This window comes from Terrapene carolina, unplaced genomic scaffold (genome assembly GCF_002925995.2).
Source record: "Terrapene carolina triunguis isolate 2854851 unplaced genomic scaffold, T_m_triunguis-2.0 Scaffold414, whole genome shotgun sequence".
Classification (NCBI taxonomy): Eukaryota; Metazoa; Chordata; order Testudines; family Emydidae; genus Terrapene; species Terrapene triunguis.
In genome coordinates, this window is record NW_020664765.1 from 249566 (window position 1) to 275790 (window position 26225).

At 42.3% G+C, this 26225-nt stretch overlaps 1 protein-coding gene across 1 annotated transcript in view; it reads left to right on the forward strand.

The window, feature by feature from the left end:
• The window catches only part of LOC112101683 (killer cell lectin-like receptor subfamily G member 1), a 40459-nt gene extending 36807 nt beyond the window's left edge, over positions 1-3652 (forward strand). Inside the window, exons 3-7 of the mRNA XM_029912993.1 lie at positions 654-794; positions 1174-1272; positions 1344-1495; positions 3216-3319; positions 3541-3652. Of these exons, the coding sequence (XP_029768853.1) occupies positions 654-794; positions 1174-1272; positions 1344-1495; positions 3216-3319; positions 3541-3652 (608 nt within the window). The remainder of the gene's footprint in view (positions 1-653; positions 795-1173; positions 1273-1343; positions 1496-3215; positions 3320-3540) is intronic.
• The last annotated feature ends 22573 nt before the right edge of the window (positions 3653-26225 follow it).

Sequence of the window (26225 nt, forward strand, 5' to 3'; positions counted from 1 at the left end):
TGAGTGTCATTTGAATTCTGAGAGGATAGCCCTTTTGCGCTGAATTGTTTGTGTTGGGATAGAGTTGTACACATTTCCTGTGTCATTACAACTGGTATTGTTCATTGCAGAGTTAATAACTCTTCATTTCTCCACTGTCATGCTTCTATCAGGTTACTCAGAAGTGTACTCAGGTTACTTCTTCTCTAGGAATACAGGACAAGGACAGATACACCACATAAACATGTGTTCCAAATTTTCAGCTTCTTCCTAAGGATCTACAGGTGCAAAGATATCCTTCCTGGCCAAATCTTCTGGTGCTTTTATCGTTAGAGAAGTATATCACTGCCATAAGTCAAATGCACTTGTGCTGTAAATTCAGAAAGGTGTGATGATACTTACAATGAATGAGATTATATAAATGTGTAACTTTTTAATTCTTCTGTGGTCCAGTGTAGTACAAGCAGCAAGAAAAATGTATAGTAAAGACATTATTTTGGGGGGCAACTCATGTGACACACAGTTCTCTCCTGTTCTAGTGTATTATGATTTGTCTTTAGAGAGAGGGACTCAAACTGAAAAATTTGATCCAAAAGCCAATCAACCTTGGGGAAGTTCAGATCCATATCAGAGAGTTAAAAATCCATATCAGATTTTGCAATTTCTTATCTTAGCGCAGCAAAATACAGTCTCAAATTTCCACTCTTATAACCCACTAGAAATGAGAAAGAAAGAGGCGATCTACACGAATACAAAATGTCTCACTCCTCCTAAGCAGCAGTTGAATCAAAGACCTGAAAATGCAGAAATCAAAGGTACAGTAAATTATCAAGCAGCTGATATTCTGCCTTTTGTTGTACTGTCTTTAGTTAAACAACTTACTACTTCCTCTGCCCCAAGAGAGATTTTAAGGATATTAAAATAAGAATGTTCCTCTATTATATCAATCAACACCATAGTAGTGGGGAGATAAAAAGCAGCACATAGCACAGAAGCAGAGTGGTTTGCAGGTGAAGGGCTCTGACAGACAAGACAAATTTGTTGCAAGCACTCTCATTGGCTGCCAGAATTACTTAGCATCTAGTGAATGGAAATATTGTTTGGTTTTCAGATATGGTCATGTGTTGTCTGACTTCAGATACTCAGAGCAGTGGCTCATTCTGCCCATATTTATGTTTCCTGTTTTCTTGTTAGATTCCCCTGCTTCAGCTCCTCCCTGGAAGATCATTGCGGTGATTCTGGGGATCTTCTGCCTGATATTGTTAGGAGTCTCAGTGGCCTTGGCTATCAAGCGTAAGTATTTTCAGGAAAGACACAGAGTCTCTGACCTGAGCCATTATAAGTATTTTATGGTTCCTTTACAGATCATTCCTGTCCGGGATGCCCTGACCAGTGGGTACGATATAGAGACAGCTGTTACTACTTCTCCAACGTGAAGAGAGATTGGAATTCTAGCCGGAATTTCTGTTCTGCCCAAGACTCAGGGCTCTTGGTAATCAGTGACACCAAGGAAAAGGTATATGACAGTAATGCCGCCAAATCTGTAGCAATCCGATTGGCAGATGTGATAGTTTGGAGCTCTGAAGTAGGGCTGGTTGAAAATTTTCCATCAAAACTTTTTTGACAGAAAATGGGTGTTTTGACTAAATGACCATTTTCATACCAAGTGTCTGTTTTCCTCACAATTTTTAGATTTTGGAAAATTGAACACCCCAAAACTTAAAATTTTGGGAGTTTGACTGAAATGTTTTGGTTTTAATCTGAAAATTTTCAGTTTTAAGTTTCTGAAAATCAAAATATTTCTAGTATCAGGGGGTAGCCGTGTTAGTCTGTATCTACAAAAACAACAAGGAGTCTGAAGAAGTGAGGTTTTTACCCATGAAAGCTTATGCCCAAATAAATCTGTTAGTCTTTAAGGTGCCACCAGACTCCTTGTTGTCAAAATATTTCTAGTTTCTGTTGGTTGGAGTTTTAGATGGTGTAGCGAGTGGTCACCCTGCTCCTGCCCAGAGGAGTTAAAAGCAGCCCTGAGGAGGGCTGTGGCTGGAGAAAGGCTGATTGGGGAAGCAGCCTCAGCTGTGGCCATGCCCCAATCAGGGCCCAGCTGGACCTTATAAGGGGGCAGTGGGCAAGGAGCAGACAGAGTCTCTCTCTAGCTTACTGAGGGAGAAGGGCCTGGCTGCCTGGGAGCTGAACAGAGTACCTAACCTGGAGCAGGGCTGGGGGAAAGCTAGAGGAGCTGGGGGAGCTCCAGCCTGGAACTCCCCCCCCCCCAGGCTGAAGGCCTTGTTAAAGGCCGGAAAGGGTACTGGGGTTGCAGAGGGGCAACCCAAGGGTAGGCAGAGGCAGCAGGTCCAAACCCCCCTTGCTGGTGATCAGTGGCATTTACACTGCAGTCTGACCCAGTGAATGGGGGCTAGATCGAGACTGGCAGTAGCCATAGTCTGAGGTGAGGTGGGGATAGAGGGTGGGGGTTCCCTGGGGAGGGGAGACCCAGATCTGTGGGGGTACTGCCAGGGGGCAGCACCCTGGCCTGAAAGGGGCACTGGGGCACAGGAGGGACTCAGGCCCAGCAGGACAGTGGGACACTGGCCTGCAGAGGGCACTCCAGAGGTTGGAGAGCTAATTCCCTAGACGACCAGCAGGAGGCGCCACAGGGGTGAGTCCTGCCTCATGACCGATGGATAGTCAGAATTTTCCATTTTAGTAGAAATTTTCTACAGAAAATAATACCATCTTTGGACCAACTCTACCTGTGAGATTATGGGAGACTGACATTTAGTGCAGAGTCCCATATGATTATGGGAATACAGGCATCAGAAATGGAGACCTGTAAGATTATGGGATGAATGACATCTGGTAAAGAATTGTTTAGCCCCTTTTGTTTCTAGTTAACAGACATGTAAAATGACACAAGTGAGTGCTGAGACATGCTCCTGCTCCTCTACATGCACCCTGAAAGTGTGGGGTCTTTGCTCCCCTTCACCACCAGTTGGGATCACCACTAGTTCCCAAATTCTCAATTCTTGTGGGTCTTTCCCACAAGTACTATGACTCAATTGCTGGCTGAATATGACTGAAATTGCTTGGCGCACAGAGCAGGTCTTAGTCGGCGGGAATCACGGTGGTCTTTTTGAAAGGTTGGAATATTTTACTCCCTTACATTATGTTGCTGTTTTTGCCCAGGATGATTCTGTTCAACTCCTTTGTCCCTTCTGTCCTTCTTCCCCTTGTAGAACCTGTTCCTGGGGATCCATACAGAAGAACACTGGATTGGATTGACAAATCTCAGTGGCTCTGGCTGGGCCTGGGAAGATGGCTCAACACTCAGCGATATAAAGTTGGTTTGATTCAATTTTTAGTTTTGGGGTTTTCAGTTGTTTTTAAGTCCATAAGACAGATCCTGAGCACCTAACTCAGTGTTTACTCAGGAAAAAACTCCCTCTGAAGTCATTAACCAGAATATGGGTGGAGTAAAACATGAGCCTGTTTCTCTTTTGGCAGGGAATCTTTCACTATTCTTCCCTGACCCCATCTGTGTTCCTTTTATGTCTTTTGCAGGGTCACCTCTAACAGCCCCGTGCAGCACTGTGGTGTCCTGGGGAAGGGGGCCCTCCAGGCCTCCAGCTGTGCAGTTCCTTTCCCATGCATCTGTGAGAAATCCTCCAAGTAACCTCCTGCTGCACTTTCCCACCGAATAGTCTTCACTCAGACTCAGCCAATGGGCCTAAATCATGAACCCATTAAAGATGCTCCTTCCTTTGTTCATGTGGGATAGGTTTGATACTGTTCCTAGGTGGTTAGCAGCATGCACTGCCTTGTGGGAGACCAAGGTTTGATTCCAGCTGTAATGTAGGTATACAATTGTGTCTAAGCACCTAGTGAATGCAGCATCAGCTAAAAAAGCTAAAGTTCTTGTTAATACACATATTGTTGATGATCTTTGTATTTATATTTTCAGCACAGTGGCTCAGACTACCAGAAATTAAAACTTGTTTAAAAAACTCCATAAAGGAAAATAATGGGACAGTATTACATATTTCTCCTTTAAAGATGATATCTCACTGTTGAATTTGGAGTGAAGTAAGCAGCATGAACTGGATTTTTTTTATTCATTCACAAAATGTTACAGTTACACTGTGTGTCTTTTCCTCTTTCTTTAGCAGGCTTACTCTAGTGTTCTCAAGTAATTATTACATTTACTCACTCCTACTCTACTCAGTTAACCTTTAGATACAATACTTTCCCCAAATGGAGGGAAATACTCTGGCATGATTCATATTTCAAGCTAAATAGATTTAACATTTACTCCCCTTTTTTCTAACATTTACTCCCTTCAGCAATTATTACCTATACTTAGATATCCCCTTTAAATTTTTTTAAAAAGAAGACTAAGAGGAGATGTGATAGAGTTGTGTAAAACAAAGAATGGGACAGGGGAAGCCCTTCAAAAGCATCTCTTAGCTTGCTCCTATGATGTAATAGAACCAGAGGATTCTCAATGAAATTAAAAATAGTAAATTTTATCCATTTACAATTTACAGTATTTCATTAACAAAATGTAAAATTAACCTGTGGAATTCAATGCTTCAGGATATTCCTGAGTAACACATTGTGAAGCAATAACCCCACTAGCTCAGTAATATTAGAACAAGGATGAGACAATTTTGGATCTGATTCTCTTCTCACATTGGTTTTACTCTGGAGTAATTCCACTGAATTCAAAGGACTTATTCCTGACTTGCACCAAAATAAGGAGAGAATCAGGTGTAACAGTTTAGGAGTGTGCTGAGGTAATATTATGTGTAACTAATACACTCCCTTTTTATCTGCGCCTCAGCCCATCTGTCTGTTGAAGCATAGGCCAGAGCTCAGTCTTTTCAGGACTTAGAAAAAAAGGATTACACAGATTTAAACCACTGAGAGAGAGTGTCATAGAATTTCTTAAGGATGAACATTTAATATCGATACAAACATCTGCAACCAGCCTTTGGAATACTTTTAAAACTTTGCTTTATACAAAACTAGTAAGCAGTAACTCAGTTGGCGTTTTCCCACACAAAATTCCTCACTTTGTTTCTGTTACATGAATTATAGTGACAGCTGCACACCTTAGCATGCACACACGCATACACTCTGATGACTTCTCAGTCTCTGCAGTGTGCCATCAGTAGTGCATGTGTCACTTGAACTCCACAGAACCAGATGACAATGGAAGCTCCACAGTTTTCCATGAAACTCCTCATGGCCAACTCCACTTCTGGCATCAGCAGTTGGCATCTCCTCAGCTTTGAGCAAGATGGGGCATCTGTAATCTGGATCCAAAGTGGCACAAGGCTCTGGGATGCAGCTTTCTCAGTAGATATTTCTTAGTGTTGCATGGTTCAGCTGCTGAGGCCACAGGTCAGTCTCTTGCTCCTTCTGTTCATACCATTTTCCCCACTCTGCTCTTGGTGGATGTGTGGAACCTGGCAGACAGTTTGGCCTTAATGGAAACTCTCTGCACAACTTCAGAGGCAGTTACTAAGCATACATACCCAGAGATTACTATACCTCCCCACCACCACCTCTAGATGGTTCTGGGGTTGGGCCCTTCTAACTAAGTGTCTTGTCCTGCTCTCTGCATATGTGTAGACTAGAGATATGTAGGATTCAACAAAAATCCATGTCTCCTCCCCACTGCTCTCTCCCTTACATTAGACTTAAAAAGAATTGCTGCAATATGAGCCTGTGGGTTACAGCAGCATTTACAGCTAGAGAAAAAGATAGCAGGACTATAAGGTTCTCATTCTTCAGGGCATTCGTTTATTACCCACTGGGGTGGTGGATTGCAGTGTCTGGGTAAAGACGGCTGAATATGCTGACAAGACTGGTGTTGGTGCTACAGGTGATGTAATTGTTTTTCTGGCTTTCATTGTTTTTCTCCCCAGTCCTTGTTTTAAATGCTTCAGCACTGGGCCTTCAGATACTTCACTTGGAAAGACTAGTTCCCATCTAAGAGACCCTCAATGTCAGGATTTTTTTTCTGATGTCTAGCCTGAAGCTTTTCTTTATTCATTTCATCCCATTATTCTTAATCATAATTCAGTGTCCCCACATAAATAATTCTTTCCCCTCCTCGGGATTCACAACTTTAAACTCTTTGTACACTCTTCTCATATCTCCACTTATTCATCACTTAGCCAATCTTGCTAATTTAGTAGACCTGAAACATTTTCCACGGGAAAATGTCTTTTTCTCAAAATCAAAACTTTCCCCGGGCAACATATCAATTTTGTTGAAATTTTATTTTAAAAAAAAAAAAAAAAAGAAAGAAAGAAATTAAGCTTTTCAAATGTTTGTTTCCAAGTGAATTTTCATTTAAAAATTCATTTAGTTTTATATTATATTTTAAATTTTAAAAACTTGAAACTGGAAAAAATGTTTCAGTTTTATCAAAATGTAACATTTCAAGCTACATAAAAAAAAATTCCTCAAAAAAATTCATTTCATAAGAAATTTTGAAATGTCTTGGTTTTGTTCTTATTCAAAACAAGGATAAATTTCAGAACATCAGGATTTCCTGCAGAATGGAAATTCCAAGTTTCAACCACTTCTAATATTTAGTTATTTTAATCTTTTCTCAGAATTCCATCCCTTTAGACCCCTAATCATTTTCATTGTTCTTCTCTGAACTTCCACTAATTTGTCAATATCTTTCCTAATTCCAGGGGTACCCAAATGAGGAACGGAAAAATATAAGGAACAATTGAAAGGATAAAAGTGCAGAGAGATCTTCAGTTCTTTACAGTCCAGGGACTATGGGTCCATCTACACTGCAGTGGGGCAGCGAATCTGAGAGTGTGTGTCAACTGACTCAGACTCACGGGGCTCACACTATGAAGCTAAAAAAGCCTCGCCAGGTTTCAGAGCCCAGGTTCCAGCCTGTATGGGAACATCCACAGTGCTATTTTTAGACCCATGACCCAGATTCAATTGATCCAGGCCTCTGAGATTGGCTGCTGCAAGGTTTTGTGTGTGTGTGTGTGTGTGTGTGTGTGTGTGTGCGCGCGCGCAGAGTAGACGTATCCTATGAGTTGTAAAACTTGGGATTGTAGAATAGATAGCAAAAGGCCTGTCCTGGATGGTAAAAAATGTAAGGTAAAATGTGCCTGATCCAAAGCCCATGGATATCAATGAGAGTCTTTCCATTGACTTCTGTGGGCTTTTGATCAGGCTATATGAACATTAAGTGTCACAGATTGTTTAGTCTGCATTGTTGCTTAATAAATTCTGCATTTAACTAGTTGCAGCGAGATTTTGAAGTTAACCCTGTAGCCTTAGGTGGTGTCATTTTAACTCTCACAGATGTAAGCCCCTTTGCTCTGAGCTATTTGGATTGGTGTAGAACATCTCACTTCAATTTGAAAACTTCCTGTGCAGTCTGAGACGGAAAATTGCAGAGCGAATACATCTGCCTTTCTTGGGTCATGCTGTCCATCTTCTAACAGGACAGTCTGCTGGTGATGCCACAATTTCTCTGCTGGGACTAGACCAAATACAGCTCAGAAAGTTCAATTCCAGCTCTCCAGCCTCTTCCTAAGGACCTACAGGTACAAACTAAGGTGTCATACCCAAATGCTTCCAGGGCTTTTAATGTGACAGTATTAGATAAATGTACATAAATAAAATAGACCTAATTCAGAAAATGGTGGCTTTATTACACCAAAAGGGATTATATAGATGTGTAACTTTGATTTTATTTCTTCTCTGTTAAAGTTCAGTACAAGCAGTAGGCATGGTGTATTTAAGAATTCATTGTTAGGGTTGTCCATGTGGCATAGTTTTCTGTTTTTAGGTCTGTGCTCTATTAATCTTTTCTGAGTTGGGTTCAAGCTAAAATCCTGAATCTGAACAACTTTCAAATTGAGGAAGTTATCTGGCTCCAGTTTTAGTTATTTTTACTTTTATATATAAAATCTCCAAGACCAGCACCAGCCAAGGAAGTCTATAGATGTACTATAGCTGGAGTTTAGTAAAGTATTTGATTCAGTGTCTCAAGCAAACATGCTTGGAAAAAAATCACATTAGCTAGGATATGAACATGTCATTGGTACTGAAAATTGTCTGAAGGTGTAAAAAATTATAAATAGCCGTATATTGCGTCTCCTCTTTCTGACGTCAATGTCATCCTTCTGCTGAGTGGTAGCAGATATCAGTGGCTTTGCATGTCAGTTTCCTAGTACAGGAAAAATTTGTGACCTAGAGTCTGGGTATATTCTAAGTGTAACTTGCTTAATTGACACATAAACAGCAGTCCTGGAACAGAGGTTGTCACATAGCATGCAAGCCGATCCCTCCTTCCTGTAATCTCAGTCCAACAAAAATGCCCAGTTCCCAGACAGGAACTCAGGAGTTTAAGCAGAGAGCAAACTCTCCTGCCACTCATACAGTCCCCCTCTACCCAGACCCTTGTGTAATCAAGAACACTGGTGTTTCTTCCAAGATTAAAAACTTGCTGTCATGGTAACAAAAGGAACTTGAAAGACTATGTGTAACAGCACCACCTTCCATAACAATAAGAAGCTGAGACAGAAGTGTCTAGAGGGGTATCACAGCAATCTGTTAAATCTGGGGTTATCTGTCATATTCATTAATAAGCCGTAAGGGTGGGTAAACAGCAAAGTAATTAAATTGGAAGGGGTTGTAGACACCATTGACAACAGAGAAATAATTCAAAAGTTCTTAGAGAGGCTAGAAATATTAGCAGGCAATAAAAACGTAAGATTTTAACAGGACAAAAAGAAGTTAATGTGGCTAGGGAAAAGTCATCTGAAACACAGGAATTTAAGGAAGAAAAGACATTCCAAAATCATCACTGCCAAGAGATGTAGGGGTGAAAATGGACCAAACAATATGAGCTTGCAATAGTAGATTTGTCTACAAATTGGTATCTCGTCACAAAACTGAGACCCCACACCTAGAACACTGTGTTCTGTATTCTGGGCACCTGGAGGATAGCAGAGAGATGCAGACGAATTGGCAAATACTCAGAGAAAAGGAAAAAGCAGTGATTAAAAGGAGTGATTGACAAATAGGGTATGAAGAAATCTGAAAAGAACTAATTAAGTGTGTATATATAAACCAGCTTAGTTAAACAATGAGGAAGTAGTGAGTTAAAAAGGTCATGAAGCAGTTTACATGTACTGTAATCTTATAAATACTAAGGAAAGAATAAGAGAGGAAGATTAATCTGGATAGTCCAGGATTTCAATAATCTTTAATAATAAATAGTAAATACAACCTGAGGCGTCCCCTTCCCCCACATGAGGCTGTTGGCCAATGCTGAAACCCCGAGGAGGGCCCCCTCAGGAGTCTGACACCTGTCATTGGAACCCCCTGTCCCTGCTGTTGCCTGTTGCTGGAACCCTGCCAGGGCCCCACTGGCTGCCAGCTCCAGACCCCCGCAGCCCCTGGGGCTCAAGCAGAAATGTCACAGAGGTCTCTGGAAGTCACAGATTTCATGACTTCCATGACATAAATGTAGCCTTAGTGATGGGGACAGGCAGAGGATGCTCCTGGCAGTCCTTAGTCACAACTCTACACAAAGGCAGCCATAGGGTGATGGTCATTCTCCACAGATGAGGGCAGATATGGAGTTTGCATCCTCCTGAGCTGACAGAGCAGCCTTTTTAGGCACAGAGCTCTCTCCCCAGTCTGGGAAAAGGGGACTGAAAAGTAACAGTAAACACAGCCTGCCTTTTGTCAGGATACCGCTCCTGGCTGGTAATCCAACTCAGTGGTCAAAATAAAGCAAAGATTCACAGACTGATTTTGAGGTCATGGAATATCAGAACCCTTCACAATGACCAAGACCAGAATGAAGAACACACATGCAACCAGGTTAGCAAATCCAGGATTTGACTAGTTTCCCATGTGAGAAGCCATATAAACAAATAAATCCAGAACTTGTCAGTGCTAGCTGAACACTTGTCCATCAAAGCAATGGTAGAATCCATCCATCCATCTAGTCCAGATTTAAAAGCATTTGTCATTTCCTTTAGTAGATTTTTAACTTTACAACAGATCTCCTCATTCATTAATGTTCCCTAATAATCAGCTGAAAATGTCCTTTATGTGCCCATTTTCAGGTTATTACACTATCAGATCTCCTTACACAATTTCTCACTTTCATTACCATTTCAATTCTTCAAATACCTGTAGCATAACTCATGAAATCCCCAGCCACACAATGTTTGTTGAAGTTGCACACATTTAATTCTTTCAATCTTTCCACATAAACCAATCTCTGATTGTATTTATTCATTATTTCCTGATTTACCTTCAAATTGTTGACACCCTTTTGATACTGAGGTGCCTGCATATCTGTATGTAACAGGTGCTGTCAGAAGAAGACATATTCTGAGATTAACTCATGGCTGAGTTTTAATTGTTCCGGCTCCAGATTTTTATCCTATCTCCTCTCAAATGTCTCCTGTAAGCCCCTTAGCAACTGGATTTATCTAGTGGCAGTATCACAAAAATTTCCCAAGATGGGTTGTGCTGAAGAGTGAAAAGTTGGATTTAAAGTATTTCATTGTTTATATAACCATAGATGGACGGGCATCAGAAGGAGGTGTTCAGATATATAGATATATATATTGAACAAAATGCCTTATGTCAACATTTCTATTCACTTCACCACCGAACAGAGCTGAGTTGCTTTGATGAATATCCCATGGATTCATCAGTTTTTCATCAAACGCCATCACTCACACTAGGCCACTAAAAAAGAGCCTAAACTTCCCACCATTATAACCCACCAGAAATGAGCGAGCAGGAAGTGACCTACACAGAACTGAAATTTCACACTCCTTCCAAGCAGCAGAGAATACAGAGACCAAAGACCATCAAGAACAAAGGTACTGTATATGACAGGCTGCTGAGTCACCACTTTCTATTTCAAACCCCTCCCCCTCTTTCACCTGCCCTGAGAGTATGTTCTGAAATAGTAAAGTTTAAAGATTCCTGTAATCTGTCACCTGCTGCCATGTTGCTGGGGCTATGATAGCTCCTTATGGGTTAGACAGGGGTGAAAGGAGGTAGCTCTCACACAGGGGTAACAACACAGAATTCTCTGTTCTAGCAGGAATTAGAAGTACCTGTTTGTTCCAATCACTGTCAGTAGATGCCAGAGTTATTGAGTGTGTAATCAATGGCGGTTATACTGGAGCTGGTTTTCAGACCTGCCCAGGTGGGAGCTGACTCTGGGATCTAGTTGCTGCCCATATTAACTACAGTCTGACACAGATACTCAGAACACAGGCTCGCTCTGCCCATCTTTATGCTCATTTTCTTCCTGTCAGACCCATCAGTTCCAGCTCCTCCCTGGCGAATCATTGCAGAGATTCTGGGGATCTTCTGCCTGGTGTCACTGGGAGCAGTGGTGGCCTTGGTTGCCAAGTGTAAGTAATTGTAGGAGAGACACTAAGAATCTGACCTCAGCCTCTATAAATATTTTGAAGACACCATTTTGCTGATGAATCCATGTACACATATTGATAAGTGTATACACATATTGTGTATCTAAATTTGCTTGAACCCCAGCTACATAAACTAGCAACATTATGCTCACCAGATTTTTTGTTTTCTCCAAAGTTTTTATGATGCCCCCAAATCACAATATTTACATCCAGATCAGGGATTTAAACACCCCAAAGTTTAAAGTTGTTTGTATTCAATTTTTGGTTCGGCCTCTTACAAACACGGACTATTTGTGAAATGTAGATCCAAACTGAAGTTTTGAACAGCTCAAACTTGGAGAGCAAATTCTGTATCTGAGATTTTTGTTCAGCCTGTTATTATGATATGGGTCCTTTGCAAAATTTGGATGTCAGAGCTGGATTTTTAATCCCCTCCAAAGATCTACTGTTCAGATGTAGAGATTTGGTTCAGACCCATCCCTTCTAGTAAGTACAATAAAATATTTCCTTGAATATTTCTTAGTTGCTCATCATGTTTCCTGTAGTCTGCAGGCTGATGAAAGGGTCAGTCAGATCTATTCTGCTCAGTTTTGTAGTATATTTTCTTTTACTTTTTTTGTGGGCTGTGGGTTTCTCTCTCTCACACACACCAGGTACCATGTAATAAGATAGTTAGCAGTCATGCTATGTGCAGCAAAATACTTTAAAATCCTGAGCTCTGACAAACAATTGGAGCATCCGCTTAGTGATTGCACTATTAACTTTCAACACAGAAAAGCTCTCTATATTTCCAAGCCTAATAGCAATGGCAAGATTTGTCTCATAGGAATCCCTCTCCTGGAGATGGAACAGATCTATATCTGAGGGCCAGAACCTTATTCACACTCTGGTTGCTTTCTGAAAGGGGTCCTCTGGTGGCATGGAGTTTCCCATACTGACTCCTAGAACCTCCTCCCTCCTGCTCCCAGCACACAGATGTGGCTATGCAGCTGGCTCCAGGATTGGGTGAAAATAAAGGAGACTTAAAGCCACTTTTCCCTCCTCACTAGTCTTGTGCCAAGTTGCACAAGACTGGAGGATTTGGCCACGCAATTTTAAAATAAATTTTCCAAAATATGCAAACATAAATAAATAGAAGTTTTGAGATAAATAATACTACAAAAAAGATCAGAAATAGCAAATCCAATTCCTTCAAATGTAAAGGAAAATTCATTTGTCTCAACTGTAGCTTAATTTGAAGTAGCATAATTCATTATGCTCTCATTGTCAATTTAAGTTTTCCAGGCATCCCATCCATCAGGAAATTTCACCCACAAGCAACTGGTTACACACCCCAGCCAAGAAACATACAAGGAAACTGGAGGTAAGTAGTCTGGTGGGTTCTGCATTGTCTCCCCTGGGTAGCTTCCTATTTGTTGATTTTAAAATGATGCAAATATTGCATAAAATCATCAATGTATCCAATAACATTTCAGTTTATAATAACAGAGCCAAATGTAACAAAATCAAAATGTTGAATGACCAGTTTGAGGAAGTTGTAAAAGCACCTGGGCGCAGCCATGATTGGAATGAACAGGACTAGAGCACATCTGTTGTTTATGTACCCAATGTTTCCCTAATAGCTCAAGCAGGAATTAATGTGGGGTAAAATCTGTAAATTTCATTGAAAGTCAGTGGCACTTAGGGCCAGATTTGTAAAGGTATTTAGGTGCCTAAAATGCACTAAGTTGCTTCTGAAAATTTTGTCTGTGATCCTTGTCACATTTACTGTGTTCTGTTAGGCCCTAGGGAAAGAGGACATGCAGAGAACATTGGGTCCTCTAGTGTTCTGATATTATGCACAATGATAATGTCATATTATTAATTCGGTAGGAGGGATTCACTTTAACTGGAACATCAGCCTATAGCCGCTGGAAACACCACAGCAGGGAAAGAGCAAGTAAAGTTGAAGTTACTGTAAATAGACATCCCAGGATATAACCTGTCATTTAAACACAATGTTTCATTTACTGGTGATCTGATGGGAAATGGTGAATAATCCAACATGAACTGGGTGAAAAACTAGGTGTCATTTCCAACACAGATGCTATGAGAGGTACAGTATCAGCAGGCCAGAAATAATACATGTGGACTTTGAGGTGGTTTGTATGGTCAGCCGATAATACGCTCCCACATAGAGAAAGGCAACATGACTCAGTAGATAAACCAAACATATACTGTATCTGGAATAGGAATCGTAGCCTTCAGTTCAGAAATCACAGGCCTCTGTCACTTGATCAGTGCTTAATTTGTGCCAGGGCTGAGCCCCAGTACCTCTAGGCTTGGCAGCTCATAGCCCCAGCACCTAATTGCTTGAGCCCTCACACCTTTTTCATTACAAATTAAACACTGCACTTGAACTTATAGTGTATTTTTAGGCCTCCAGTCACTAGGGCATGAGACAAATAGTTGAGTAGGCTTCATTCTATACACTAGAGCAACAGTGAGGCACATGCCAAGTCAGTACATTACCAGATTCAATCTCTACCTACATCACAGCCATCAACACAGAAACATGTGGAGTGTATAAATGTGTTTTTTTTTCTTCAAGGACATAAGTTCAGCCCTTGCCCAGAGGACTGGAGGCAACATGGAAATTCCTGTTACCTCTATTCTACAAACTGGATGACTTGGCAAAGGAGTAAATATTACTGCACTTCTTTGGGCTCCAACCTCCTTAAAATTGACAGCAAGGAAGAATGGGTAATTTATTTCCCTTCAGTTCCCAGTACTATCCTTAGCATTTCCGGATGGGTCCACAAAACAGTTTTTTTTTTTTTGCCACAACCCTCTTCCCAAATGCAGCTCATTCCTGTCCATCACCAACACACTGTAATGCATGTGGCAGCCTCAGAATTTGGGAAGGAATTATGAGAAGACAATTGGGGGGCACTCCCAAATGTAACTATACCTAGAATGTGTGTGTGTGTGTGTGTGTGTGTGTGTGTGTGTGTGTGTGTGTGGACCAATAGGTCCTTCCCACACCAAACGTCCTGAAAAAGTGTAGCCCAATAATTTGTTCCTTTCACCCAATCAATCTGTATACTGGTACTGTGTATCCTTTCAAATTTCTTTGCATGGAAAAGGGATGATAATAACAAAACTAAAGACACATCCCTTATCTCAGGGGTTTCATACTACAATCAAACGTGTCATGAAACACTTCATCTAGAAGGGACCCAAAAACCCACATTCCTGCAATTTAAAGTACATTTACCTGGCCCCTCAGAGAGTTTCCCCTTTCTATCAGATTTAACAAACCTAGCTTTTAAAGTTCAACAATGAAGTTTCATCAGGAGACATATTATCCCATTACAATTTCAGTTAAGTCTTTAGGTGACATTTCACTCCATTTCTCTTAAGACTGCCATTATTCCATGAGCTTTTCTCCCACTGTGGTGAAATATATTGAACACCTGTTTATAACAAGACATTGGACATATTTTAGAGGAAAGTGTCAATAGACATTCTAGTCCCCATGAAAAGTGTTGAAAGAAATATGATGGGGATGGTTTACTTCCCTAGGGTTTAGGGCTCTTCACTGCCATACAAGACGGTTTGGTTATACTCCCTATTCTAGTCTCTTGCACTCCAGGTCTGGTATCAGCTGGGCATCCTAGAGGAACGGGCCATTGATCTCCAGATAAGTAGGTGTCTCACATTGCTCAACAACACCTCCTGTGGATGACTATGAAGCAGCAGTGACAGGCTCTCAAGAGAATCCCATCCAGTCTACTAAGCTGGAAGGATGGTGTCTGTGAACTGGCCCTGGAAGTAAATGAGCTCTAGCCAGAACTCCCCAGCCACAGTCCCTTCCCTGCAGTCTATTCATTGATAAGATGGCAGAATATTTTGTATTGTTATTAAATGATTTGATTTTCTTTCCATGCAGGATTTCATAAATTCAAAAACACATTCTTATCACTGGATCGGACTATCCCATAATGCAGTTTATGATTCCTGGGTGTGGGAGGATGGCACAGCTCCTTCCAGTGACCTGTAAGTGCTGCCCAGTGGTAGAAACTATTCAGTTCCGTTCATCTACTTGTACATTTCTGACATATGATGGATCAGGCCCATTGCAAAGCATCCTACACAGATACAACTCTAGTGATATTCAGTTGTTCTCCATACCTCTCTCCCTCTAATTCATTATTACTGTGGGGAATTTGAATAATATTAGAATATCTGTTTCCTTGGAGCTTCTTATTTATTACGTTCCCTAAGGGATGGGAAGGATCTGATGAGAAACAGTCAAATGAAAAAGAGTCCCATTCAATGACATCATGTAATGGCAGAAAGCTGAAAAGTGAAATAGCAAAAAAAAATTTTTAAGTACATCAGAAGTAGGAAGCTTGCTAAACAGCCAGTGAGGCCACTGGACGATCGAGATGCTAAAGGAGCACTCAAGGATGATAAGGCCATTGCAGAGAAACTAAATTAATTCTTTGTATTGGTCTTCATGGCTGAGGATGTGAGGGAAATTCCCAAACATGAGCCATTATTTTTAGGTGACAGATTTGAGGAACTGACCCAGATTGAGGTGTCATTAGAGGAGGTTTTGGAACAAATTGATAAATTAAACAGTAATAAGTCACCAGGACCAGATGGTATTCACCCAAGAGTTCAGAAGGAACTCAATATGAAATTGTAGAACTACTAACTGTGGTTTGTAACTTATCATTTAAATCAGCTTCTGTACCAAATGACTGGAGGACAGGTAATGCGACGCCAATTTTTAAAAAGGGCTCCAGAGGTGATCCCGGCAATTACAGGCCGGTAAGACTGACTTCAGTACTGGGCAAACTGGTTGAAACTATAGTAAAGAACATAATTGTCAGACAAATAGATTAACATAATTTGTTGGGGAAGAGTCAAAATGTTTTTTTTTTTTGTAAAGGGAAATCATGCCTCACCAATCTACTAGAATTTTTTGAGGAGATCAATAAACATGTGGACAAGGGGATTCCAGTAGATATAGTGTACTTAGATTTTCAGAAAGCCTTTGACAAGGTCCCTCACCAAAGGCTCTTAAGCAAAGTAAGTTGCCATGGGATAAGAAGGATGGTCCTCTTGTGGATCTGTAACTGGTTAAAAAATAGGAAACAAAGGGTAGGAATTAATGGTCAGTTTTCATAATGGAGAGAGGTAAATAGTGGTTTCCCCCACTATTAGTATAGTATTGGTCCCCCATTGGTCTGTACTGGAACCAATACTATTCAACATATTCATAAATGATCTGGAAAAAGGGGTAAACTGAGGTGGCAAAATTTGCAGATGATACAAAACTTCTCAAGATACTCAAGTCAAAAGCAGAATGGGAAGCGTTACAAAGGGATCTCATGAAACTGGGTGCCGGGGCACCAAGTGGCAGATGAAATACAATGTTGATAAATGAAAAGTAATGCACATTGACAAACATAATCCCAACTATACATATAAAATGATGGGGTCTACACTGGCTGTTACCACTCAAGAAAGAGATCTTGGAGTCATTGTGAATAGTTCTCTGAAAATATCCATTCAATGTTCAGTGGCAGTCAAAAAAGTGAACAGAATGTTGGGAATCATTAAGAAAGACAGAAAATAAGACAGAAAATATTGTATTGCCTCTATATAAATCTATGGTATGCTGACATCTTGAATACTGTGTGCAGACATGGTTGCCACATCTCAAAAAAAGATATATTGGAATTGGAAAAGGTTCGGAAAAGGGCAACAAAAATTATTAGGCGTATGGAACAGCTTTCGTATGAGAAGACATTAATAAGATTTGGACTTTTCAGCTTGGAAAAGAGGCGATTAAGGGATGATATGATAGAGGTCTATAAAATCATGACTAGCGTGGAGAAAGTAAATAAGGAAGTGTTTCTTACTCCTTCTCATAACACAAGAACTAGGGGGTCACCAAATGAAATTAATAGGCAGCAGATTTAAAACAAAAGGAAGTATTTTTTTCCACACAAGACAGAGTCAACCTGTGGAATGCCTTTCCAGAGGGTGTTGTGAAGGTCAAGACTATAACAGGGTTCAAAAAAGAACTAGATAAATTCATGGAGGATAGGTCCATCAATGGTTATTAGCCAGGATGGGCAGGGATGGTGTCCCTAGCCTCTGTTTGCCAGAAGCTGGTAATGGGCGACAGGGGATGGATCACTTGATGATTACCTGTTCTGTTCATTCCCTCTGGGGCACCTGACATTGGCCACTGTTGGAAGACAATATAGTGGGCTAGATGGACTGTTAGTCCAACCCAGTATGGTCATTCTTATGTTCTTATGTCTTTTTGTTCTAAACCTAGCATGACAGATCTTTCTGCTTAAGAGGTACCAGAAGATTGGAATAGCAAGGAGGCTACAAGTTAGGAATGAGGTTGATTATTAGGTTGATTCAAAAGTAGTTTAAAATCGATACCCATCCCCCTACTCTCCTCTCCTACTACTTCCATAATGTGTAACACTGTATGATTGGCAAGGCTGGCAGTAATTTGTCTCTTTCCTTCTTAGGTTTACAGTAACCCAACTTTACCCTCCATGGGGCTGCGTACTCTTTGTCCAAAGAGAAGCCAAGTCTTATAATTGTGAAGATGAAAACCCCTGTATTTGTGAGAAGGCTGTTCACCCAGGACCTACTATGTTGGCAGAAAGAGACACATAGAACCATGAGAGTAATTTCCTGGCACATCCTGACTTCTGCGTACAAAGAAAGCATGGAATAATCCCTGCCCCTCAATTTATTGCATTACATTTACTATTAATGAAGTTCAGAAATATTTTCAAATACTTTGACACAGTGACAGAAAATGTTGAAGAGTTTGTGTCGGAAGGAGCTGGGATTTGCCCATTCAGACAGAGAAGTAGCATTTTGAATTTTGCTTGCTCTTTTACTGCTGACATTGTCCCCTGGCCAAAAAAAAAAAAAAAATTGTAATTACTGTGATGGGAGAAGTGCTGTCAGTTTTTCTTCTTTTTTTTTTAATACTGTATTTTGATTGTTATCAATGAGAGGAGGGAATGCAATTGATTTAAAAAGAAATCCATAGTATCTGAATGTAGTGGGTTTTTTTATGCTTAATTCTTGAAAAGAATAATGAGTATATATTGACAATGATGTATCTGTTCTGTGTTATTCAAAAAGAGTTAATTTCATCACTTAGCAGAGGACGGTCTCAATGTCTATGCATTGGTTAAATCCCCTTTAAACTCTCAACCAGCCTCATATGGTGTTTGCTGTCTACATATATAGTAAGCTCCTAGCAGTAGGGACTTAGCCATTTCACATCTGTTAAGCATCATAAACAGTGTGAGTGCTACAAAAACAGAATGAGAAACAATGCAATAATAATAAAGTGGCTGAAAATACATACAATGGGATGTATTTATTACAATATTACAATATTGACTGATATTTTTATTACAGTAGGACCTGCATTGTGCAGGGTGCTCTGCACACACACATGGAGACACAGCCCATTGCCCCAGAGGTTCACAATGAAAGACTACAAGCAACATAAATAAAGTTGACAGAAGAGGGATAAAACATAAAAATCAAATATAGACATTCAAAAAATAAAGAAATAAAGATCAACAATCCTGCAGTGTCCCTATATAAGGACTATAACGTGAATAGAAAGCTGGCTAGATTGTCGGGCTCAACGGGTAGTGATCAACGGCTCGATGTCTAGTTGGCAGCTGGTACCAAGCAGAGTGCCCCAGGGGTCGGTCCTGGGGCCGGTTTTGTTCAAAACCTTTATTAATGATCTGGATGATGGGATTAATTACACCCTCAGCAAGTTCGAAGATGACACTAAGCTGGGGGGAGTGGTAGATAGGCTAGAGGATAGGGATAGGGTCCAGAATGACCTAGACAAATTGGAGGCCAAAAGAAATCTGATGAGGTTCAACAAGGACAAGTGCAGAGTCCTGTACTTAGAAAGGAAGAACCCCATGCACTGCTACAGCCTGGGGACCAACTGGCTAAACAGCAGTTCTGCAGAAAAGGTCCTGGGGATTACAGTGGACAAGAAGCTGGATATGAGTCAGCAGTGTGCCCTTGTTACCAAGAAGGCTAACGGCATTTTGGGCTGTATTAGTAGGAGCATTGCCAGCAGATCAAGGGAAGTGATTATTCCCCTCTATTCATCACTGGTGAGGCCACACCTGGAGTATTGCATCCAGTTTTGGCCCCCGCCAATGGCGTAGCCAGCTTCTCAGTGCAGGGGGAGCAACCATAAAAAAGGCGCCCCTCCTTGGCTCCACCTCTGGCCACGCCCCTCCTTGGCTCCTCCTTCGGACGCTCCGCGCCCTCCCCCCCTTGGCTCCTCTGGCCACGCTGCGGCCATGCTGTGCCCCCCCTCGGAGGGGCTCGGTGGGGGGGGGCGGGCGCAGGGGAAGGGGTGGTGGGCGGGTGCTGCTCTCTTCTCCCGGGGGCTGCGGGGAGCGGAGCAGTGGGGCGGGCAGCATCTGGCGGGCAGATCCCCTCTCCCCAGCAGCTTCCTGGTTCCCTCGCCTGGGCAGCCCAGCATTTTTTTCAAAAGCGGAGCCTGCCGGGCCGCCGCTGGGCTCCTGCAGGCAAAGGGGGGGCAGCACGGCCGGACTCCGGAGGAGCCATTTGGGGGGGCGGCGGGCGCGGCCAGAGGAGAAAGTGGCCGGGCTCCTCAGCCATCGCGCCCCACGCTCAGCGCGGCCGCCTCCTGCGGTGGCTCAGGGCTCGGCGGCCGAGCGCTCCGCAGCTGGCGGGCAGATCCCCTCTCCCCGGCAGCTTCCTGCTTCCCTCAGCACCACAGCTGCACATTGAGCAAAGGTTTTCATTGAGTTATCTATAATGACACCTGTGTCCCTTTCATGAGCTGATACAGTTAATTTCAGGTATATCTACACTGTAATTAGACACGTGCCAGTGGGATTGGGTTTGTGAGACTCAGGCTATTTTGCTGTTGAATTCCTATGTAGACATTTGGGCTCAGGCTGCAGCCTTATCTCTGGGAAGGTCTTTGAGTCCGGGCTCCAGTATGAGTCTATTTTTAGACCTGCAGTGCTAGCCCCACAAGCCTGAGTCAGTTGATCTGGGCCTTACATTTCCATGCCTCATTTCCCCATCTGTAAAAGGTGAATAACAATACTGCTATTCCCCCACCCTTTCTCTGGCTTGTTTATTTAGATTGTAAACTCTTTTTGACAGAGGTTGTCTCTCACTCTGCGTTTATACAGTGTCCAGCGCAGTAGGGCACCAATCCAGTCAGGACCTCTAGATGCCGCTGTAATAAAACTAATAAAGAGAATGTAAAAGATATTTATTCACATCAAATCCATGTTCTTTATATTTCTGAGCTGGAAATCATAGAATCATAGGACTGGAAGGGACATTGAGAGGTCATCTAGTACAGTCCCCTGTACTCATGGCAGGATTAAGTATTATCTAGACCATTCCTGACAGGTGATTGTCTAACCTGCTCTTAAAAATCTCCAGTGATGGAGATTCCAAAACCTCCCTAGGCAATTTATTCCAGTGCTAAATCTCCCTTGCTGCAATTTAAGCCCATTGCTTCTTGTCCTATCCTTAGAGGTTAAGAAGAACAATTTTTCTCCCTCCTCCTTGTAACAACCTTTTATGTACTTGAAAACTGTTATCATGTCCCCTCTCAGTAGGGTGACTAGACATTCCGATAAAATCGGGACTGTCCCGATATCAAGCAGTTTGTCCCGCGTCCCGACCAAAGTTCGGTCAGGACGCCATTTGTCCCGATATTTTGTTTCGGGCAGGTTTTTTTGTTTTTTTTTCTTGTTGCTTAGGCGGCGGTGACAGGCAGGGGAGCACCTTTTCAATTGTTACGCTCACCCGGCACGTCCAGGTATCGGCGGCACTTCGGTGGCGGGTCCTTCAGTCGCCAACGGTCTTCGGCGGCATTTTGGCGGCGGGTACTTCCTTCTTTGGTGGCAAGGTTTATACCCGCCGCCGAAATGCCGCTGAAGACCGTCGGCGACTGAAGGACCCTCCGCCGAAGTGCCACTGAAGACTTGGATGTGTGAGTGTAACAATTGAAAAGGTGATCCCCCTGCGGCGGTCCCAATATTTTGGAATTCTCATCTGGTCACCCTATCTCTCAGTCTTCTCTTTTCCGGACTAAACAAACCCAATTTTTTCAATCTTCCCTCATAGGTCATCTTTTCTAGACCTTTCATCATTTTTGTTGCTCTTCTCTGGACTTTCTCCAATTTTTCCACATCTTTCCTGGAATGTGCACAGAACTGGACACAATACTCTAGTTGAGGCCTAATCAGCGTGGAGTGGAATGGAAGAATTACTTCTCATGGCTTGCTTACAACAATCCTGCTAATACATCCCAGAATGATGTTAGCATTTTTTGCAACAGTGTTACACTGTTGACTCATATTTAGCTTGTGGTCCACTATGACCCCCAGATCTCTTTTCACAGTACTCCTTCCTAGGCAGTCATTTCCCATTTTGTATGTGCGCAACTGATTGTTCCTTCCTAAGTGGAGTACTTTGCATTTCTCCTTATTTAATTTTATCCTATTTACTTAAGACCATTTCTCCAGTTTGTCCAGATCATCTTGAATTTTAATCCTATCCTCCAAAGCACTTGCAACCCCTCCCAGCTTGGTATCGTCCACAAACTTTATAAGTGTACTCTCTATGCCATTATCTAAATCATTGATGAAGATATTGAATAGAACTGGACCCAGAACTGATCCCTGCAGGACCCCACTTGTTATGCCCTTCCAGCATGACTGTGAACCACTGATTCACAACAACACAATGCTTCTCACCCTATGACGACTTAGCTTCTTAACTCTTGTGAGGGACCTTGTCAAAATCCATTAAAAATTCTAAATGAATGATGTCAGCTGGTTCTCCTTGTTCTTGTTGTTTCTATAAAATGTCTGGGCAAATTAGCCTGGAGAAAGAAACATTGTACCTTTCCAGTGAAAGCACTCAAGACTCCAGGCAGCTCAGCACATGAGCTCCCCAAATACATCTGTCCCTACACTGATAGAATGGCAGAAGAGGGTACATTGGGTTTAAATGATTGGGTTTTGTTCCCATGCAGGATTTCATAAAATCACTGACACATACCTATCACTGGATCAGACTATCCCATAAGGCAGCTAATAAGTCCTAGGTGTGGGAGGATGGCACAGCTCTCTCCAGTGACCTGTAAGTGCTTCTCAGTGGCAGAAACTGTTCACTCCTTATTACACCTACTTGTTTATTTCCTGCAAACAGTGGGCTAGCTTGTGGCTTTCATGATGCAGTCCTGTGTAGGAGGTGGTGTGCAGCTGCACTGCCCAGGATGGCACAATATTTCTCAGGGCTTGTCTGTTTTCATGAGGAGGGAGCTATGCTACGATGGAGCAGGACAGCCCCCTGGTGGGCTGTCCTGTCCTGTCCTGCTCCATAAGCAAGTGGAAAGGGAGGGGGCATGACCCACTTTTCTGAGTTGTGCTCCCCGGGGGATGGGGAGATCAGAACCAAGCAGCCTTTCCACTCATTAGAGTGCAGGGACTGCTGTTGTGGGAGGTCCCTGCTCAGCTATTGAGTGGAGAAGGCAGGTTTATCATGCTCCCTGCTTGGCTGAGCAGAAGCCATCACCCCCTGGCCCACAGAGAGGAGAATGAGCTCAGAAATGTCTGTGGTACTGTATGTGTTCGGTACACAGTAAAATCCAAAATGGTTCATATGGTGTTAGTGACAGGAAAACACTAAAATGCTTCATTAGATACAGTTTTATTGATATATCCTATTTCCAAGAACTGGAAGGGACCTTGAAAGGTCATCGAGTCCAGCCCCCTACCTTCACTAGCAGGACCAAGTACTGATTTTTGCCCCAGCTCCCTAAGTGGTCCCCCCAAGGATTGAACTCACAACCCTGGGTTTAGCAGGCCAATGCTCAAACCACTGAGCTATCCCTCCCCCTAATATCACTTGTTCTCTGTGGTCTGCCTGTATACATCTCGCTTTCAGCAACATTAGATTCATTCACAAGTTGTTTTTTTAGAAACTAAATCCACTCCTGTCCTCTGCTCATCTACCAATGCCACAATGAGTACCACTGTTGAGGATGGTTACTATGTTAAGGCAAGGCAGGCACTAAGATGTCTCTTTCCATCTTAGGTTTACACTTACACAACTTTACACGCCAGGGGACTTGCCAGTACAGCAGTCAAATCCTATTCTTGTGAAGAACAACACCCCTGTATTTGTGAGAAGAAGGCCGTTCGCTCAGAACCTACTGCACTGGCAGCGAGAGGAATGTAGAAATGATGAGAATCGTTTCCTGCCATAACCTGACTCCTGAACACAAAGACAATCTCTGGCATAATCCCTGCCTCTAGAGGTAGTATGTTGCATTTATTATGATGTAGTTTACAGTCATTTTCAAATACTTCTTGCAATCACAGAGAATGCTGAGCAATTTGTAATGGAAGGAGACAGGCCTTAGCCATTCACAGTGAGTAGTACCATATTCATTTGATAAACCACACCCCTTTGGACAGATAAACAGCCAATCAGAACATTCTTATTAACCTGAATTATAGTGTATTTAACTACAAAGCTGCAATGCCTTTTTCACTACAGCATCTTTAAATATCGAGGAAGGTTTTGAGACAGCAGCCACTTTGTTTTCAGAACTGCTGAAACTTGTTGCAGAACAGACACAGCAACTGTACTCTGTCACAGACTTTCCTTTTCTTCTTTCTTGTTGTTTTTCCTCTATCCAAAATAAAAGTTATTTTTAGACTGATGGCTCTAACATGAGAACTGTTCATCCCATTCCTATTCAATACAACTTTATTTTAAGGAGCCAGTTAGTTCACTATCAGGTCAAGAAATGCTTTGCTAATTCTGTAAATGGTTTATCATTGATTATATCTTTAATAATAGTTCACCCAAAGAGATAAGTGGCAACACTAAACACCTCAATATAACACTCCTCCCTCAGATCCTCTTCTCAGCCTGACACCTGTAAGAGTATAAGTGGCCCCTCTCGCCCGAGGAAGCCCTCTTGTCAGAGTGCAAGTTTCACTCTCCAAGGAGAGAGGGGCTGCATGTGCCTGGGGAAAGCGAGTGCAGCCTGATAAAAGATTTTGTATCTCTTGAACGTAGCCCCTCTCTTTCTATCCCCACAGGAGTAGAGTTAGAGGGGCAATGTCAGAATCAGGGAAGGGATTGGCTCTTGTTTTCTGCAGTACATGGGCATTAGGTCAATGCAAAAAGAAATCAGAGAGAAAATCTCTGACCAATTGTATCGGGGTTGTGGAGTGGGATGTAAGGTCCCTGCACAGTCCAAACTGGTGACTATGGTCAGCAAAGAGGACAGACCCAGCGAAATGTACCCCAACACTAAGGGTATGTCTACTCTGCAGTAAAACATTGCAGCTGGCCTGGGTCAGCTGAGTCGGGCTCACAGGGCATGGGCTGCAGGGCTATCCTATTGCAGTGTAGATGTTTGGGCTCAGGCTGGAGCTCAGGCTCGGACACTCCGCGAGAGCTCCACCCAGAGCCGGAACATCTAAACTGACATTTTATAGCCTTGCAACCCAAGTCCAGTGAACATGAGTCAGCTGACCCGGGCTAGCTGCGGCTATGCCGTGGGCTTTTTATTGCAATGTAGACACACCATCATTGACCCATTCTGGGATAGTTGTGTGCAGTGAGATTCCTGCTGACTCCTGCAGCATTGCAGTAGGAGGCTCAGAGGGAAGGGAAGAAAGAAGCCAATCAATAGTGACTCCAGGCTGTTATACATGACTGGGGATTGTCAGTGAGTTGGCCCAAATGGGAAGGTTCTGGAACTTACATGGGGAGAGAGGGAGAGAATCCTGTATCTAGTTTGCCAGAGACAGAAAGCCAGTTTTCCTCCAGCTTTAAAATGGCTTTACCTGTCCAGAAAAGAACTGCATAAGAACACAGTTTATCTGGAAATTATCGTCTGGTAAGAAAGAAACTCTCTGGACTTGTAATTACCATGGCCACGAAAGTGCTACCGATATTTTAACAAGGAACTCCCACCAAAATTTACTCCTCCTCGGCATGCGATAAGGCCCATGTCCTAGAGACCATTTTCTTTCACTCAGGAGGGATGAGATAATAGGAAAATAATGAAAGGTCTATACATTTTGTCTGCGTCACTTTAGCTCTTAGAGACAAAAGTCTTTTTACTCTGAGGTCTTTGTGTAAAGTTAGCACATCTCAAAATAGCAGCACAAGTCTGACACTTCCTGTGTGGTTTCAGTCAGAAACTTGAAACAAAATTGACATATCCTCTGAAGGCTGCTGCAGTCTTTTTTATAACAGGACAGTCAGGCTGCCTCACTCCAGGGCATTCATGTACCTAATGAAGATGAGATGAGAACTTTTGCTGCTCTTATCACTTTGCAGACAAAGACAGAGACATCATTTTAAATCTCAATTCCAGTAGTCCAACCTCTGCTTATGAACCTGCAAGTGCAAACAAAAGCTCTCACCTTCTCGTGCTCCCAGCACTCTCACTGATTATGAAGCTAATTTCTATGTATATGTTCTGCCCATCCTGTGTTTTTCAGGAAATGAACATAACATTTAATCTTGAATGCTTTCATGCTTTCACCTACTATGGTACAGTAAGTCTAATAAAAGACACTCCTGCTTCCAGGCCTTCTTGCCTGCTTCTCCCTGCTTCTGGCACTCTCTCAGTGACCCAGTCTGACAAGTCTTCACTTTGACTTTCCTCCTCATATGGAG